At 40.5% G+C, this 15,136-nt stretch overlaps 1 protein-coding gene across 3 annotated transcripts; it reads right to left on the bottom strand.

Annotated features, from left to right (window-relative positions):
- Positions 1 to 382: 382 nt before the first annotated feature.
- zdhhc7 (zinc finger DHHC-type palmitoyltransferase 7) lies at positions 383 to 14,333 on the bottom strand. 3 transcript variants are annotated; one of them, XM_069663832.1, is made up of 8 exons: positions 14,208 to 14,333; positions 12,988 to 13,089; positions 8,146 to 8,496; positions 6,323 to 6,447; positions 6,072 to 6,168; positions 5,310 to 5,391; positions 4,043 to 4,173; positions 383 to 3,770 (listed from the first exon to the last, which is right to left on the bottom strand). In XM_069663832.1, exons 3-8 carry the CDS (start codon positions 8,488 to 8,490, stop codon positions 3,567 to 3,569), a joined length of 984 nt encoding a protein of 327 aa, XP_069519933.1. In that variant the 5' UTR covers positions 8,491 to 8,496; positions 12,988 to 13,089; positions 14,208 to 14,333; the 3' UTR covers positions 383 to 3,566. The 3 variants fall into 3 exon arrangements, with proteins under 3 accessions (XP_069519933.1, XP_069519935.1, XP_069519936.1); XM_069663834.1 differs by having other exon boundaries at positions 383 to 3,749; XM_069663835.1 differs by having other exon boundaries at positions 383 to 3,746.
- Between the last annotated feature and the right edge of the window lie 803 nt (positions 14,334 to 15,136).

The raw sequence follows: 15,136 nt of genomic DNA, 5'->3' as shown, positions 1-15,136 counted from the left end.
TTTGTTAGTGGGCTGTCATTTAAAAAAAAAACCCATCCAGTTGCCATATAACTCCAAGCCACACGTAAATATTTATTTTGTTACTGATTTGCTTAGGACGCCTGCATTATATTTGGGCTGCAAAATCTTTTACTTCTTGAATACTGAATCCCATTTCCTTACAACATATTGACCCAATTTCAGTTAATGTCCGCTTTATCTTGTATCTAAATTTCAAGTAAGTAACAGACATTTTAAGCTCATTCAACCAAACAGACACATTCTCCAACCTGCCATTTATTCTGATGTCCGCTTTTAGCAGTATTTGATGTCAGTCTGACACACACGGGGGGACCAAAAACACAGGAGTCGAGAAAAGTAATAGCAGATGATAGACAAGTGATTTTTAATTTAATCAAGTTTATTATGTAAAAGATTGACATTAATGATATAAGACATTTTTATATTATGACACAATTAAAAAAACTTGAATAAAACATTCCATTTATATACTGTTAATAGTAACCTTTATACTTTGTTATAAATCTGATGGCCTTTCTCCTTAAAGAAACTATCTCTCAGGAGAGCAAAAACTAAACCTTTACCAACTGTTCATGGAGATGTTAATGGTAACTCTTTGATCAGATAGCCATCATGTTCAGAATCGGTACTATACATCACAAAATGTTCTTTGTCCTACATTTTCTGCCTTTATCTCTAACATATGACGAGTGTGAGAACAGCCTTTGACAGAGTAGTGTTGCATTGTCTTACATAGTTGTCAAACAATCCTCTCCCCATGGCGACTGTACTTACTTAGGTAATACATCAGAAAGTGATGGAAATACAATTTGGGTATAACTCTTTAAATTCATTGTTATTTGATTCTATTGCTGAGCGTGAATGTCGATCTACATACCCTGTAAAAATTTAAGACATTAGAATTACAGCATCTAGGTTTGGTCATGAATATCCTATTGTGTAATACTTGTATACATAAACGAAGTCCAACTTATTGCACAAATAACACCAGTCACCACTGAATATTATATCCACTCAACACAGAAATATCTGTCAATCCAAAACTGATGTTCTGCTACTTCCTACACATACAACTAAAAGTTTAGTGTTTCAGTGTATTAGTACATTTTGTGTTATTTCAACTCTCACACTGGCTTCAGATGTAATTTTCCACCAGTACCTGCTTTAATACTGTTTCTTGATTACAGCACATTGTGTATCTTCTTGCACATGTATAAATAAAACAGCTTTTTTATGATTTTTATGGACATCCTGTTTGTGGTTTGGCTAAAATGTACTCCTTTTCATTTTGTCACCTCCTAAATTAAAATATACTCGAGCATGTAAAAGTAAAGGACCATTGAATGAAGAAAAAATGTGACATTGTTCGAATAACAAAGTGATAACGGCTGCTGAGGTGATGCAGTCCTGCAGAATAAAATGAGACATGAGAGGCCAGCGTTAAAAAAAAAATCCCCTGATATCACTTAACTTTCAGTGCTGAGTCCCTTAGTCCCACAATAGATGTGTTTTACATTCTAACGACAGCATGTTTTTTAAAACATTATAGCCATAAAGCATCAGATATGATTATCTTGTGTAAACAGTGGAGTTTGAGTTCCTTTTCATGACAACCACAGGTGAGAACAAACAGCAGTATCTTGTCAAAAACGCAATAAAAATGGAGGCTTTGAGAATCTAGATTTCACAATACTTTGAAAACACCAACCTCAGTCAGGCTTTACTTCTTATCCTAAAATCTAGATTAAAAAAGCTGCATCCATCCAGTGCAAACAGGCCCGTTGATTATGTCAAAATAGGGGACAAGTTGTCACACGATGATAAAACACTTTCATAAATATGGCAATAATGACAAAAGCTGAGAAATTCACTTGACAGAATGATTTTAAAGGCATGGATTAGTGCTCTAATAACACTGGATAGAAATCTGCTACTGTCCTGCCAATAGATGTTACAGGCGTGACATTTCTGGAGTGAAGTAGGAAAGGCCTCACAAGCATCCGCTGAGCTCCCCGAGACTTGGTTCAGTATTAAAGCTTGTGTAATGAGCCTGGTAGCTCAGCCTCTTTCAGCCGAGCAGTTCCTTTGTAATTCTACCGCCGGCTGCACAATGGAGCCTGACTCTGAAGATCAGAATGAGCTCACAGCGAGCTAAAGGAGGTTGTGCTAACTTTTAAATTCTCTTTGCTGGCACCACATGTTGGCCGAGGAGCATGCAAAGCCGCCAGGTCTGAGGCCGGGCTCCATCTTGGGGGTTTGTAAGGTTGTTTTTTCAGAGTTTAAATGCTGTCATCAAACTGTTCTTAAATGTGGATTCCTACTAAACACAGAAGTAGCCTGCAGTTTTCCCACATAGGGAAGAGCTGTGTTAGTAAATTCTAACTAAGTAACATTCAGTCTTTTCAGCAGGCAAACTTGTTCTACCTGAATCGCTTTGATATGAAAACACAGGGAGGCATATCTGTGGTTTTGGGGTCACAGATCACTTGCACAGAATGAGATGTGGAGCAGCATGTAGGAGTGGTGGAATAGCAAATTTATGGACATATACTTAACAAGTAAAACAAAACTGTGATATTTTTTTTTCCCAAATAAAGATTCAGAACAACAGTAGTCATGTCCAGTAAGTCATTATGGTCAGCTGTTGAGGAGTGTCACTGGGATGAAAGATTAAGAAGCTTCGGCAGTTATTTATAAAAAGGAAAATGTATTTCTACTGGCCTGAGGAGCCTAAAGAATCAACGATTTCAGCCCGAGGAAGCGAAAGCATGACAAAGGAGATGAGCAAATAGGAAAAGCCACTCAGTCTTAATGAATAAGAATGAGGCTTGTGTTCACAGTTGCCTGTTGATTCACTTGAACACGTGAAAAGCTTGTTTTCTGGCTGAGATATCGACTGATTGAGCTGTTATACATGCAAATCAAGGCAGCAATGTTCCATTTCTGAAGTCCACTGTCTTCAATATCTAGACTTTTTCCTCAAGTGCCACATAAGTAGTGCATGTCCTTGACAGTGATTCCCTCGCCGGGTCCAACAGTTTCAAGCGTTCGCCCACTTAGCTCCAATTGTCTGGGTCCAGTGATAATCAAAGATGTCGCTGAGACTTCAATCAATAATCTTGAATCTCATGTGCGCAGCAAACAAAAGGAACTGCTGTAGCCGCGTACTGAAGGTGCATGAGTTGAACTCAAACGGCACCTTGGACGGTCTCACAAGGAATAAAAGACTCACTCGAGTCACGAACTGCATGCTTTACCTAAAAACACACACAGAAACCAAAAAGCTGCTCATGTTAAAAACAATATTCCACTTGTAATTGTGCAGACCAAAGGTGTTGGGTCTCCATCAGCACGTGGGAGTGAGAATACAAACTTTCAGTGACGTGGTGATGCACTGTGGTCCCACTGGAGCAGCCTGACTGCGTGTCACCCACACATGAAGGACAGCCTCAGGGAGCAGAGGTCCATCTCAGCTCCCTGACAGACAAGGAATCTCGCTTTAGAGGCGTTCAAGTGTTGGTTAGCTGAATCAGTCTGATCTCCTCTCAGACAGAAAACTCAGAGCCGCCGCGGCGACCGTGGGTCAACAGCATCAGGCGCCGCAGACGCAGGCCTGTGAATGGATTGCACCACAGCAGGGAGGGCGGACCCCCGAACACAGATTTCATCCCGTCCCATCTCATGCGACGCTCCCACGTGGGCTTCTCATTTTTAAGACGTTCAATCTCCTGAAAGAAATTCAAAGCCGTCTGTAAATCAAAGGATTCCTCATTAACCTGTCTATCACTTTGGCTCATTAGCATGGAAAGATAAAGACATCAAAAGGGAAAAAACCCTTAAACCTTGTATCATCATCTGAGGAAACAAATTACATATTATATAATATAAAGAGCCAAAAGCAGTTATTTAAGACTAATCTCCTTTGTCATCTTTTTCCTAGATGTCCTCTTTATACGGTGACCCTCTTCTGCCACACAAACTCACACAACAACAAAGCGTAGGGATAACAATGGATACTCACCGTCTCGTCATTGCAGATGGAGTGGATCTGCGTACCAAACATTACAGCTGTGAAAGTGAGGAAGAGGATGGCTTCAAGACAGAGGAAGATCAGCAGCAGCACGGATACCCCTGGAGAGAAGTCGCTGCACTCTGGTCACAGGAAGAGAGGAAGAGTTTTTATTTTGCACGGAAAAACTGAAATGTCAATCGAAACATCGACTAAATTAACAATGTATTTTGAAGAGGACAGATTAGAAATCAGGGATGCACGATATATATCGGTCTGATTAATTACCGGCCGATAATGGGAATACTATATTATTATTTATTTTTCTGATAATACAATTTTATCCAATAATAATTGCTTTCAATACTCATCAACAAGCCTACACATTCCGACACAGTAGGTGGCGGTATGCGATCCGCCATTAAACACAGAGAAGAAGAATCCTCCTTTTCTTTGCAGAGCATGTGTGACTTTCAGTAGGTGAAACCTCCCCGCGATATCAGACTGAACAGGGAGGGGAGGGGCTAGATTGCCCAGTGCCACTATTTAATCGATTGTGGGTGGCGTCATTCTCTTGGATGGATACAAAAATTTGCTGAAATGGGTTGCCAAATATACTTGGCCGCCCCCCAAGTAAAGTCTATGTGTGGGGAAACCCTGGTATCCTTTTGGAGTCTAATGAAGTTGAGAAAGTTGATGTGTAGATGCTTCCATCTGTCTTCACTTGACGTGACCTATATGTAAGACTGATTGTGCACACATTACGATCCTCTCTCAAACTGTTCTAACAAGCTGTAAAAGATCATAGAAAAAGATCAGCCCATGTGTAAGCCTGACATGCCATTTTCCACCTGTCAGTAGTGTGGAATACCAGTGAGCATGTTAGACTTAGCAAGGAAATTTTAACCAATTTGTTTGAGTGTCATATCGTATTAAGCGGCAGAAACTGGAGTTCTAAGAATAAAGTCTTATTTTCATTGTCTGGCTCATTTCTTCAGCGACCCACAAGGGAGCGGGAAACGATCAGTGGCAGCTCTGTGATGACTGTGCTGCACAACTTCAATGACCTGTGCAGAGCAGCTGTTCTTACAGCAGGATAACAGCCCCTTTCTTTTCTTCCACTCTGTTTGCCTGTCTCTTCGACTCTCTCAGCAGTTTCACTGCCTTGCATAAATAGTTGTATTTCTGACTCACAAACTAAATCTCTCTGACATGCTGGGTTTGTCTTTTTGACTCAAACACACGCTCCAGTCGATGCTGCGAGACAGAGAGGTCTTACCGTTCCACTGGACTTTAATACAGCTGAAGAAGTGCATTCCACTGAGGGCCAGGGCGTGGGCTGAAATCATGGCTATGTACATCTGAAAGAGGAAGAACAGAAAAGGAGGGAAGAATGAGTGACAGGGAGAAGGTTGGTTTGCAGATACTCGCTTAATGTCGGCTCATTTCACATTTATAAAAACATAAAAACAAAAAATAGACCATATATGTTGCTGTGTCTCCATTTATGGCAGTCTGTAAGACCAGTAAACTAAATTTCATCACATAGGTGTCCTTGTACAGATCGGCCATTTATAACAGCTTTATGTTTCTGTCATCAAAAAAAGTCCCAGTCAGCACATGAAGCCATAAAAAGTGCTGATGTCGCCCTGAGAGTCATAAACGGCGTTGTGAGTACATTTCATGTAGGCTTGTGTCTGCTGTGCACCACTTGACTGCTGAGCTGTGAGCGTCAGCTGGATGAAATACTAGTGGGACATTTTTCAAAGAGGTTTGAAATCAGCTTTTTAGTTTCCCCCTCTTTTGGAAAATAATGTCACTTAGATCATTTTGACATTAAATACGCATCAATGAAAAAAGTACAGGAGAGTAGAGAGAAATACTTTTTTAAAAAGAGATGAGGCAATGTGAACAATGTGAACTTGTTTATTCATTTATTATAATATACACTGGAGGAATAACTCTATGTAAATATCGATTCTAAACCACTACACCCTTGTGAACTAAACAGATCACATCATGAGAACTTGTGTGTACTTACAGTGAAAAGAACAAAGAACCTCTGATTCTTCTCTCCCACACAGTTATTGACCCAGGGACAGTGGTGATCCATCTTTCGGATGCATCTTTTACAAATACTGCAGGCAGGAGAGAGAACATGTTAAAGCACGACACACGTCAACTCCACAGCCCCTGATTGCACAGAAATACATATACAGATGCTCTCGAAAGGGTTTTATTGGGGCATAGAGGGGTATTCTGTGTAAAATCGTCCGAAACACTTGGACTGACCTGCAGTGGTGCGCCCTCTCAGGCTTGATGCTGCAGCACTTGGGACACTTGTAGATGACCTCACCAGGCTTCAGCTGTAAGCTCTCCATGTACTCCTTGGTTGCGTTGCCCTTGGGAACTGCACCCTGAGGTGATGGAAGATAAGTACTGTCAGTTACAGATGCTTAAATAAAATCATGCCGTTATAGTTTAGAGACTTCAATCTGTGTGTGCAGCAAACAATTGTTTTCACCATTACTGAAATTGTGCAGGGCCTAAAAATACCCACAACCTGTACACGCTGTTCCAAAAATTATTCCTCTGGGGCGGTTAGCTAATACTGGATGGATGATTTTGACTTTTAAGGAAACACACTTTAAGCCTGACAAGATGTAGGATATGGAACGTTTTCATTAACGAAAATCTCTTAGGTCTGTGAGCCTACTATAAAGCCATTACCTGAGTGAATCACACCAGGTGTACCACTTACTGTGAAATCCTCAAATAACTCAAGACCTTTAAAGTTTGGAAGAAACCCCAGCTTGACACACTACAGCACAGCCGTCTGTGCACTATTTTGGGCTGTTAAATGGAGCAACTGTTACGGCCGGGCTGTTGTGGGCTAGAGAGCGAGAGTGGAGCTGTCATCAGTCATCAGGTTTCTCGGAGTAAGAATGAGTCAACGCTGCAGCAGCACTGATCATATTTGACCTACACCTCCCTGAAGCATGAATTGACTGAAATCACTGAGAGTAGTCTCAGAGTGTCAGAAACAAAGTGCAGAATAAACCTTGTGGTATCGTTGACTGCTCAATCACACACAGCAGCAGCAGTTCAGCAAACTAACACAGCCACACAGTTGTTCAGATTAGAGCCGTAATGGAGAGCAAGTTTGGGACACTATTGTAATGGAGTGATAACATACTTCACCCTGCAGAGGGTGAATCATCCTTAGCCTTGTAATGTCTATTTATTTAGGGCAAGCACTCACTAATCGATTGAACACAAGCTAAGACAAAAATAATACAATATATCGATACCAAAACAGCATCAAATTCTAAACCACCTCTAAAAAATCCAGTATCACTTGGGCTCTATTTCAGATGTAGTGCAAATGCAAAGTTCCCGACCTTGTTCCTGTGTTTTACTCCCTGGGAATATTTGATATATAAAACACTTTGTGGTTTGGATGTTTCAGAAAATACATTTTGTCACAACATTTACCCCCAGACCCCCCTCCGCATACACACATACAAACACACTAACCAACACAGTACCAGATTACATCATTGAGTTTCTGAGTAGTCCTTTTTACACTTCCAGTTCAAGACCGGATTATTACGCCTCTGTTACCTTCCTTCTTCTATGTAAAACGCACGGAGGCGGAATGGTGGGGCGAAGACGTTCTGCCTCTGAGCCGGCATTGGAGGTAGTAACAGAGGCGAAACGGCGTCTGTGTAAACGGCGGAGCCGGCAGGGTCAAACAGCGCCGTGTGTCTGTATTCAAAGCATGCACTGTTTGTTTACACCTCCTATGTTTGCTTCCACAAGGGCCTGTGTCTAACCCTGACAGTCCTTCCTGCTCGTGATATAACTGTCAAAATGTCTTCTATAATATAAGTCCTGATCCTGACTCAGTAAAGCTTGTGAGCACTTCATCATTAGATTTGTATCTAAGCATTTTTGAGGAGCTCAAATTTATGCTGTCCTTTTGCAACAGACGACAACAGAATTGATTTGTAAAGTAAACACAAAAAAGTCTTACACACTGATTCTACCCATATTTTCTGTTCCTCTTCTTCACTTTCAAACCCTGCTTTCTCCCTCCTACTGTTCGTCCTTACCGGGTCAGTCAGCATGGTGCGCATATGTGAGGCCAGTGCGAGGACAGCCAGGGAGTTGAAGGCGGCGCCGTTCAGCAGCGAGTACCAGAAGTTCTTGCTGGGCAGCAGCATGACAAAGTTCACCACAAATTCAGCGTACAGCACCAGGAACCAGGTGATGCTGGCACACACCATCCCGCAACTGTCCTGAATGAACCACAGTGTGCGGTTCCCCGCTGCGTGACCGGCGTGGGGACCACCGACCATCACTCCGGCCGCTAGGCTCCCTGTCTCCACATCTGACCCTGCCGACAGCAGCGGGTGGTGCTGCTCCATTTCTCGCAGTCGGTGGTTTGAAGACTGCATCCTGTCCTAGAGAGAGGGGACATAAGATTACATTTAGAACTGCTGTCTCTTTTCCACAGTATGAAATTGTCAATTTGTCAAACAGTTTGTTTACAAGTGTGTCTGTACAGAAAAATACACAAATGTGAAGCAGCATTCTATAGGGGTCACCTTTATCATCAAGAAGCGTCGCATAATGGCCCTAAACATGGCTACATATTTTATAGCAATCTGGCTAAAACCAAAGTTTCAGACAGACAACTTACTAGCCAACTTCCCACAATGCGACTAGTGGGAGAAACAGACTGTATGAACAAGGGTGGGTCAACCTTGGACTCAACTCTTCAGTGCCCTTTGAGCCATGCAGCTTTTATTACAAGAGACACGAGTCATGGGAGTTTCTTCCCTCTGTGTTCATGTCAAGGTCACAAGAGAACAGTCAGGACCGGCCCAGGAGATTGCCGGTATGTTAAGATAAATCAATGGCAGCTCTGATCCCTTTAGGAAACTGATCCTGCAGCTGGAAAGCATGCAAGGCATACAGGCTAATAATAACCTGCACACCCAGTTACCTCTGCTGGAGTCCACTGTCACAAAGCAAACAAAATAATTAATAATAATAGACCCAGATTAATGATAACAACTTTCTTTACCAAGAGTAGTTGAAGTAAAAGTTTTTATGCTTTATGACAGGAATATTTGGGTGGCTACAGATGATGTTCATAGAAGTGTATTTGACTCCATAGGATATTGTGCATTTTAAACCAAAAAATGCCTAAATGTAGATGCTATCAACATTGCTGCAACATTCCCCTCTGACTACTGAAGAATACATTTTTCTAATAGAGGAAAGAAATTACAAACCTGCTTTACAGGCGTCGGGTGCCTAATCGCTATAGACTGTTATGACACTGTCTTTGACAACCAGCCACACGTACGTATGCAGGCTCTCCGTTCATGAAATAAAAGTGAGTGACACAGCTGAAAGAAAAACCTTTCATAGAGGAATCTTGTTTAACATGCTTTACACCTCACCGGTCACTAGTTAGATTTTATTAAGCCACAACTGACTTGTTGCATTTGTCGATGTGGTGTCCTGGTAGACTGGTTTAATGCTTTGAGGTAAATCTCAGCTTCCTTTTGCTGTCCTTTAGATGACACATTTCCAGTGAGACGGGTGGTGCCGAGCTAAGCGGTCAGCCTTTAGCTGACTAGCCAGCCAGGCGGGTTTCCAAACACCACACTGTTGTTAGTTTCTGCTTGCATCCAAAGACTTTCCATGTCAGTGGGTGTTATTTAAAGTGCTTGCTAAATGGAAAAACAAACAGGGATGAGAGGTTTTTGTCATGCAGAAGCTGAAACCCCAAAACTAGCAAAGACGTCTTCCTGACAGGAACAAATACACTCCAGTTAGAGGGGTCCAGTTTGGGGCAAACAGTGACTTTATGAAAATTGATAGTCAGTAATAATTTAATTCTGTAATAAAAATGTACCTTATATTACAGTATAATTTATGTGTCTCCTACTCCTCACTATAAAAATGTTTTTATGAGCTAAGACAGTAAGACACAGCAGGTTTATGCAAACTACTGGCTTTAGGACCAGATTTTAATCATACAACACATTAATTCTGGAGCAGCACTTTAACTGAATTAGTTATGGGCTTGTCACAGCTGGTGACACAACAATGAAAGTTCTCCCGGAAAGTATAATTGAATGTTTCTTTAATTTCTGCTACTGGCTTTCTAAGAGGCTGCAAAACACTGCAAAATGCTATGTGACTCTGATCTAAATTCAGACATTTATAAAACAAATGCACATTTCAGAGGTGAGGATAAAACCATAGAAAATACAGAAGGTCACCTCCTAACAAATGCATCAGGTCTTTTATAGTAATTTTACTTATTTTAAGTGCATCTGGGCCATGTGTATCTGTGTGCATCTGTGAAAAAAGACTAAATAAAAAGGTCTTTGACTTTATGCTGACCAAACTTGTAAGGGTCATGGATGAGTCAAAGCGACGGGCAAACTTGAGCCTGGTGGATTGAGTGTGTCCCAATGGCATGAGAGGTTCAACTGTACAGAACACACGGGAATCAATATGCATCCTTATCTTAGAGGGGGTGATGGGAATCTTTTTGTGTGTTCTCAGTTTAGTACTGGAGTATTTTTAAAGTTTATTTTACACATGAATGACCCACTGTTTTGAAAAGTGACAATCTTGCAAAACAAACAATTTAACAAAAATGTTATATTGGCATTATTCTTTTTTTTTTTTTAGTTCAATTTTAGTGAATCATGCGGAAAGTGGGAATGATACGACCAAATTGCACGACTAAGTCCCAAGGTGAAATATATAAGCGCATCACCACTTAAAGTAGAATAGTAGTATAGTTACCCATTTAGAGACTATTTGAAATGTAAGTGTGATGATTTTATAGTTATCATCAAGACTTGCATTTCACTAAACATTCTCCTGTACATATAGTATCTTCGTTATCACTGTGCTTTTCAATAATTGTCTCCCAGAAAAGTTAAATGCACACTAAAATACATTTTTAAAACTTAGTTTCTAAAACTGTAAAATAAAGGATTCTGTGTTCTGACTTTTGTCCTAAGAATAAAGTGTTTTTACTTATTTATTGGGGCAACTTACATTGTAAGTTGAGCTCCACCCATTTCCACCTAATTAAAGGTTTAATTAGTCACGTAATTGAGAACACCTGCATGGGTGTGCTGAAGCCTTTAATTACAGCCCTCTTGACAGAATGAAATCATAGATGAGTTATAGTGTATGTATGTCAGCAACATCCTAATAACCTAACAAAAGTGAACAAAATAAACAGCTTCCACAGTTTCAATTAATGACGACATAACATGATGTGGGCACAGCTGAACTGTCTTAAAAGAAAACTCTTTCTTCTGCATCACAAAGATCAAGGCTGGAAAAAAGCACCGACTTTGATGATAGCTCCATTTCACACATCAAAGCAACTGAGGCTAGAAAATAAAATATAGTAGGCCTAAATAAATGATACAAAAAAGCCCAGATACTGGCTATCATGAATTGAAAGAGCCGACTCAGAAAATGGTAGTTACTGATGGATCAGGCTCTTTCATTCGCTTTGAGTCATCAACTACTACAGCATTAGGCAGTAAATAGAAAACATCTTCAGTGTTTGAACCTTGTTTTCAATATTTCCCAGCCTGCAATCAGTAAACTCATACTGTAAAACCAACACCAGCTGGAGCCAGAAGAGCTGATGAAAAATGAAGATGACACGAAGGGCTAATCAGCAGGGCTATCTTTAAAAGCTTTATAAGTACCTGCCATGGGATGCATCTGTCAATATGACTTTTAACAGCGTGTTCATTTCTAAATAGAGTTGTTTACCACATATCAGCAGTGTTGAAGTGCATGCTGTTTTTTCTGCTATACAAAGACAACCAGCATCATCCTTAAGAGGGCAGAAAATGCTCCTGGCCAGTTTAGGGCGTATTGATTATTCTGTGGTCAATGAAAGAGAGGTCCATTAAATACACAACAGCTGCTTATCCAGCTGTCTGCCCTTCCCCGTCAGAGGGCACAACTCAAGAGTCACCCTCACCTTATCCCTCTCCTTCTCTTCTCTCTGACAAACGTAACGAGCAGTGACCTCAGTGTCACCCTGCTCTCATCATTTTGCAGAGCCAGCACATAGTACGTCACAGAAAGCGCTTGCGATGTTTACTGTAAAACATTATTTAGTGAAACAAGGGCTGAGGCCAAATATATTGCGGAAGAAGTGTTTTGTCGATTTATTGAGTGATATAATGGCCCACTGTGACATTTCAAAAGTGCAACATAGCTTAAGGGCTACCTAATGTCATTCCAACTGAAAACAGTAGGAACCAAAAATAAAACACACATAAATCTGGGCTAATACCATTATAAACACAACTAATACATGCTGACTTGTTATTTGTATGGACTATTCTGTAAAAACTTTCAACCTACGATACCCACCACCAACTAACACCTCTGTATAAAGTACTAGGGCGCTGGATTTCCCACTTCAAAACTTAATACACTAGTTGCTCTAGTATTCTATTCTTTTAACAATGCTTTATAAAAATGTCCACACTCAAGTTCCTACAGCTGAAAGCTTGATTTCCATTTCCGTTGATTGACGACAGCTTGAGACTTCATTCTCTTTCATTCCGATCATTTCCCTTTTTAAATGTATTGAGAAGCATTCAGTGATGCAGGTTTTTCTTTAAGAAAGATACCAGCAAGACTTTGGATTGAGATCATTCAGCCAGGTTGCAAATGACTTTAAGTAAATGTTCATGGTTTAGTTATAGGTAACAACTCAGTACTTCCTAGAAAACCTTCTTCACACTAGTGAAAGGCAAAATGAGGAATGCCACTCTTCCAGTTTTAGCATGAGCTGCTTTTTTCCCCTGTTTACCCTTGTTACATACTGTTCTCCGGCAAGCAGAAGACATGCAAACTGAGAAAACTGTGGGGCAACTTACCTAATATGTTCTCTCTTCACAATAGTAACATGCTGTGGCGTGCACGTCCTGGACCAGCATTCAGGAAAAAGTACATACGTGGACTGGTGGGCAGACTGACACCTGAAAGACACGCACATGCACACAAAGTGTTTATTTAAACTAATATTTACTATGGAAACACACAGCATTAGTTTATTATACACCAAGCTCCACCTACTTAGGTGGAGTAAACAGATGACAGTTGCACAGTACTTTTTTTTGGTTTTGTTCAAACTAAGACTATGCGCAACATTATGAAACCCAATAAAATGCAATACCACAAACTACAGCTCCCAAAATAACCATAAATAAAATAAATTCAATAAACTTTACTAAAAAACAGGTGAGTGTTTATATGATCAGTTTTCAGACATTGCCATATGTCATACAATGTTTGCTTCCTCTCCAGATGAATGAGTCTGTCCGATGTCCACGGGTTTGGAAGTGTTCCCTTTTTTACTCCCAGGAAACGCACACCCATGATGATGGCTATTCATAACAGTGTGGTGACACTGCAAGTATTTTCTGCTAAAAGTCTGTTGAGTAATCACAGATTTTTCTTTCTACACTGAGGTGGCAAATCAATCATGTCCTGAGTGTTTCTGACCACCTCAATGGAGCTAATTAACTGTCCAAACCACCAGACTAAAGTGATCATACTGACCTGCATGCAGAAACAACACAGCTATACTTAAAAACACCATCAATAATGATGCTAACACCTTCAGAAACGTGTCCTAGTCTGAGTTAGGACACTACAATGAAATGTAACTAAGACATTCACATTTTTAATAGCAAAAGAGGATAACATAACTTTAAAGCCTGTCAAACCTTTAATCCATACAGGTAGTATTTTGCTTCAAACAGACAGACCACACATCGACGCACCTCATCAGATTAGTTGGGGAGGTGTGACTGAGATTAGAGCCCGTATTCACATCGCTGCTGCAACGGTAACAGTTGAGGTCGTGACTGAAACGGAGCACTATCAACAAACACACAAACAACCACACATCCACCCACACACCCATACAAACCGGGCACAGCAGCCTGACACTTCACATGGATCCAGACTGGAAGGTAAATCACGCTTGCTAACTAGTTAGCCACAAACAGAAGCTAACAGCTAGCATGCTAACACTATGTGCGAGCGACGAGCGCAAAAGCAGAGCCTTCAGAGTTATTGCTTAAGTACATACCTCAATAATCCTAATTTCTTTTGTTAGGGACGTCTCCTTAATACATGCTGAGGTCCCGTGTAAGCGAAACTACAGCTCCGGCGCAGCCGAGCCCGCAGCAGCGGCAACACATCGCTCTAACAACGGGCTGGTAGTGACCAGTAACGACGGAGCTTCCGGGGTTCGCCTCGGGTTTCTCCGGTGTCGTTCGCGAATGTCCGGCGATGTCGTATTTGCGTAAATAGCACCATCTCGTGTAGTCTTACAGAATTGCAGCTTTAAAACTGCGATAAACTCAATTCTCCGCTCGTAGGTGCTATAGGCTAAATACATTGGATAGCATTGATCCATACGGTCTAAAGATCCTGTTTAAGATAATAAACAGTTTGTTAAAAGGAAGTTATATAGTGTCAGAAGGTAGGTTTTAGTATGTATGTATGTATGTATGTACAGTATGTATGTTGCCAATGTGAAGTGTGTAAGATAATGTGTGCATGGATGCATGTTCTATTGTTTTCTGTGTAGTCTAAGGTCATAAGTCTAACGAAATAGTAACTTTTTTTAAATCTCAAAATAATTAATTTTTTTTGGCCTTGAATTAAGAGTATTTTTGCTGATCTTTTTTGAATTATTAATCTCAATTTACTGCATTAAGGGACCATCAAACCATTGTGTTTTAATATGTAATATGTTTTTATAGACAATTTTCAAATGTATGGCCTCTACTTTCTAAGTTTCTAAGTTTCTAAATGCATTTTCCTCATTATGCAAATAGCAATTGCACAGACTCAAAAAAAAAATATTGCATTAAACTTCATGGTGAACATTGAGTCTGTTTTAATGTCAGTCACTATTGGATACTTTTCAAATGAATCTGCACTTGAACTGCAGTCCCAACCTTGGACAGGGTATAGAAATGTTTTGAATATTTTACTGTGCAGACACAACCC

The sequence above is a fragment of the Semicossyphus pulcher genome, unplaced genomic scaffold (assembly GCF_022749685.1).
Source record: "Semicossyphus pulcher isolate SPU_LCO1_2020_fin unplaced genomic scaffold, fSemPul1.0.p SCAF_1, whole genome shotgun sequence".
NCBI classification, from domain to species: Eukaryota; Metazoa; Chordata; class Actinopteri; order Labriformes; family Labridae; genus Semicossyphus; species Semicossyphus pulcher.
Note: the sequence above shows the minus strand (reverse complement) of the source record. Positions and strands in the feature narration are given on the sequence as shown.

What these genes read in the sequence shown, in the direction of transcription:
- zdhhc7 (XM_069663832.1), bottom strand. Translation starts at nt 8,490, where the DNA reads ATGCAGTCTTCAAACCACCGACTGCGAGAAATGGAGCAGCACCACCCG. An exon ending in GAGAGGGCGCACCACTGCAG is followed by an intron (nt 6,169 to 6,322) that starts GTCAGTCCAAGT and finishes TCCTGCCTGCAG; the next exon opens with TATTTGTAAAAGATGCATCC. An exon ending in GGTTCTTTGTTCTTTTCACT is followed by an intron (nt 5,392 to 6,071) that starts GTAAGTACACAC and finishes TTCCTCTTTCAG; the next exon opens with ATGTACATAGCCATGATTTC.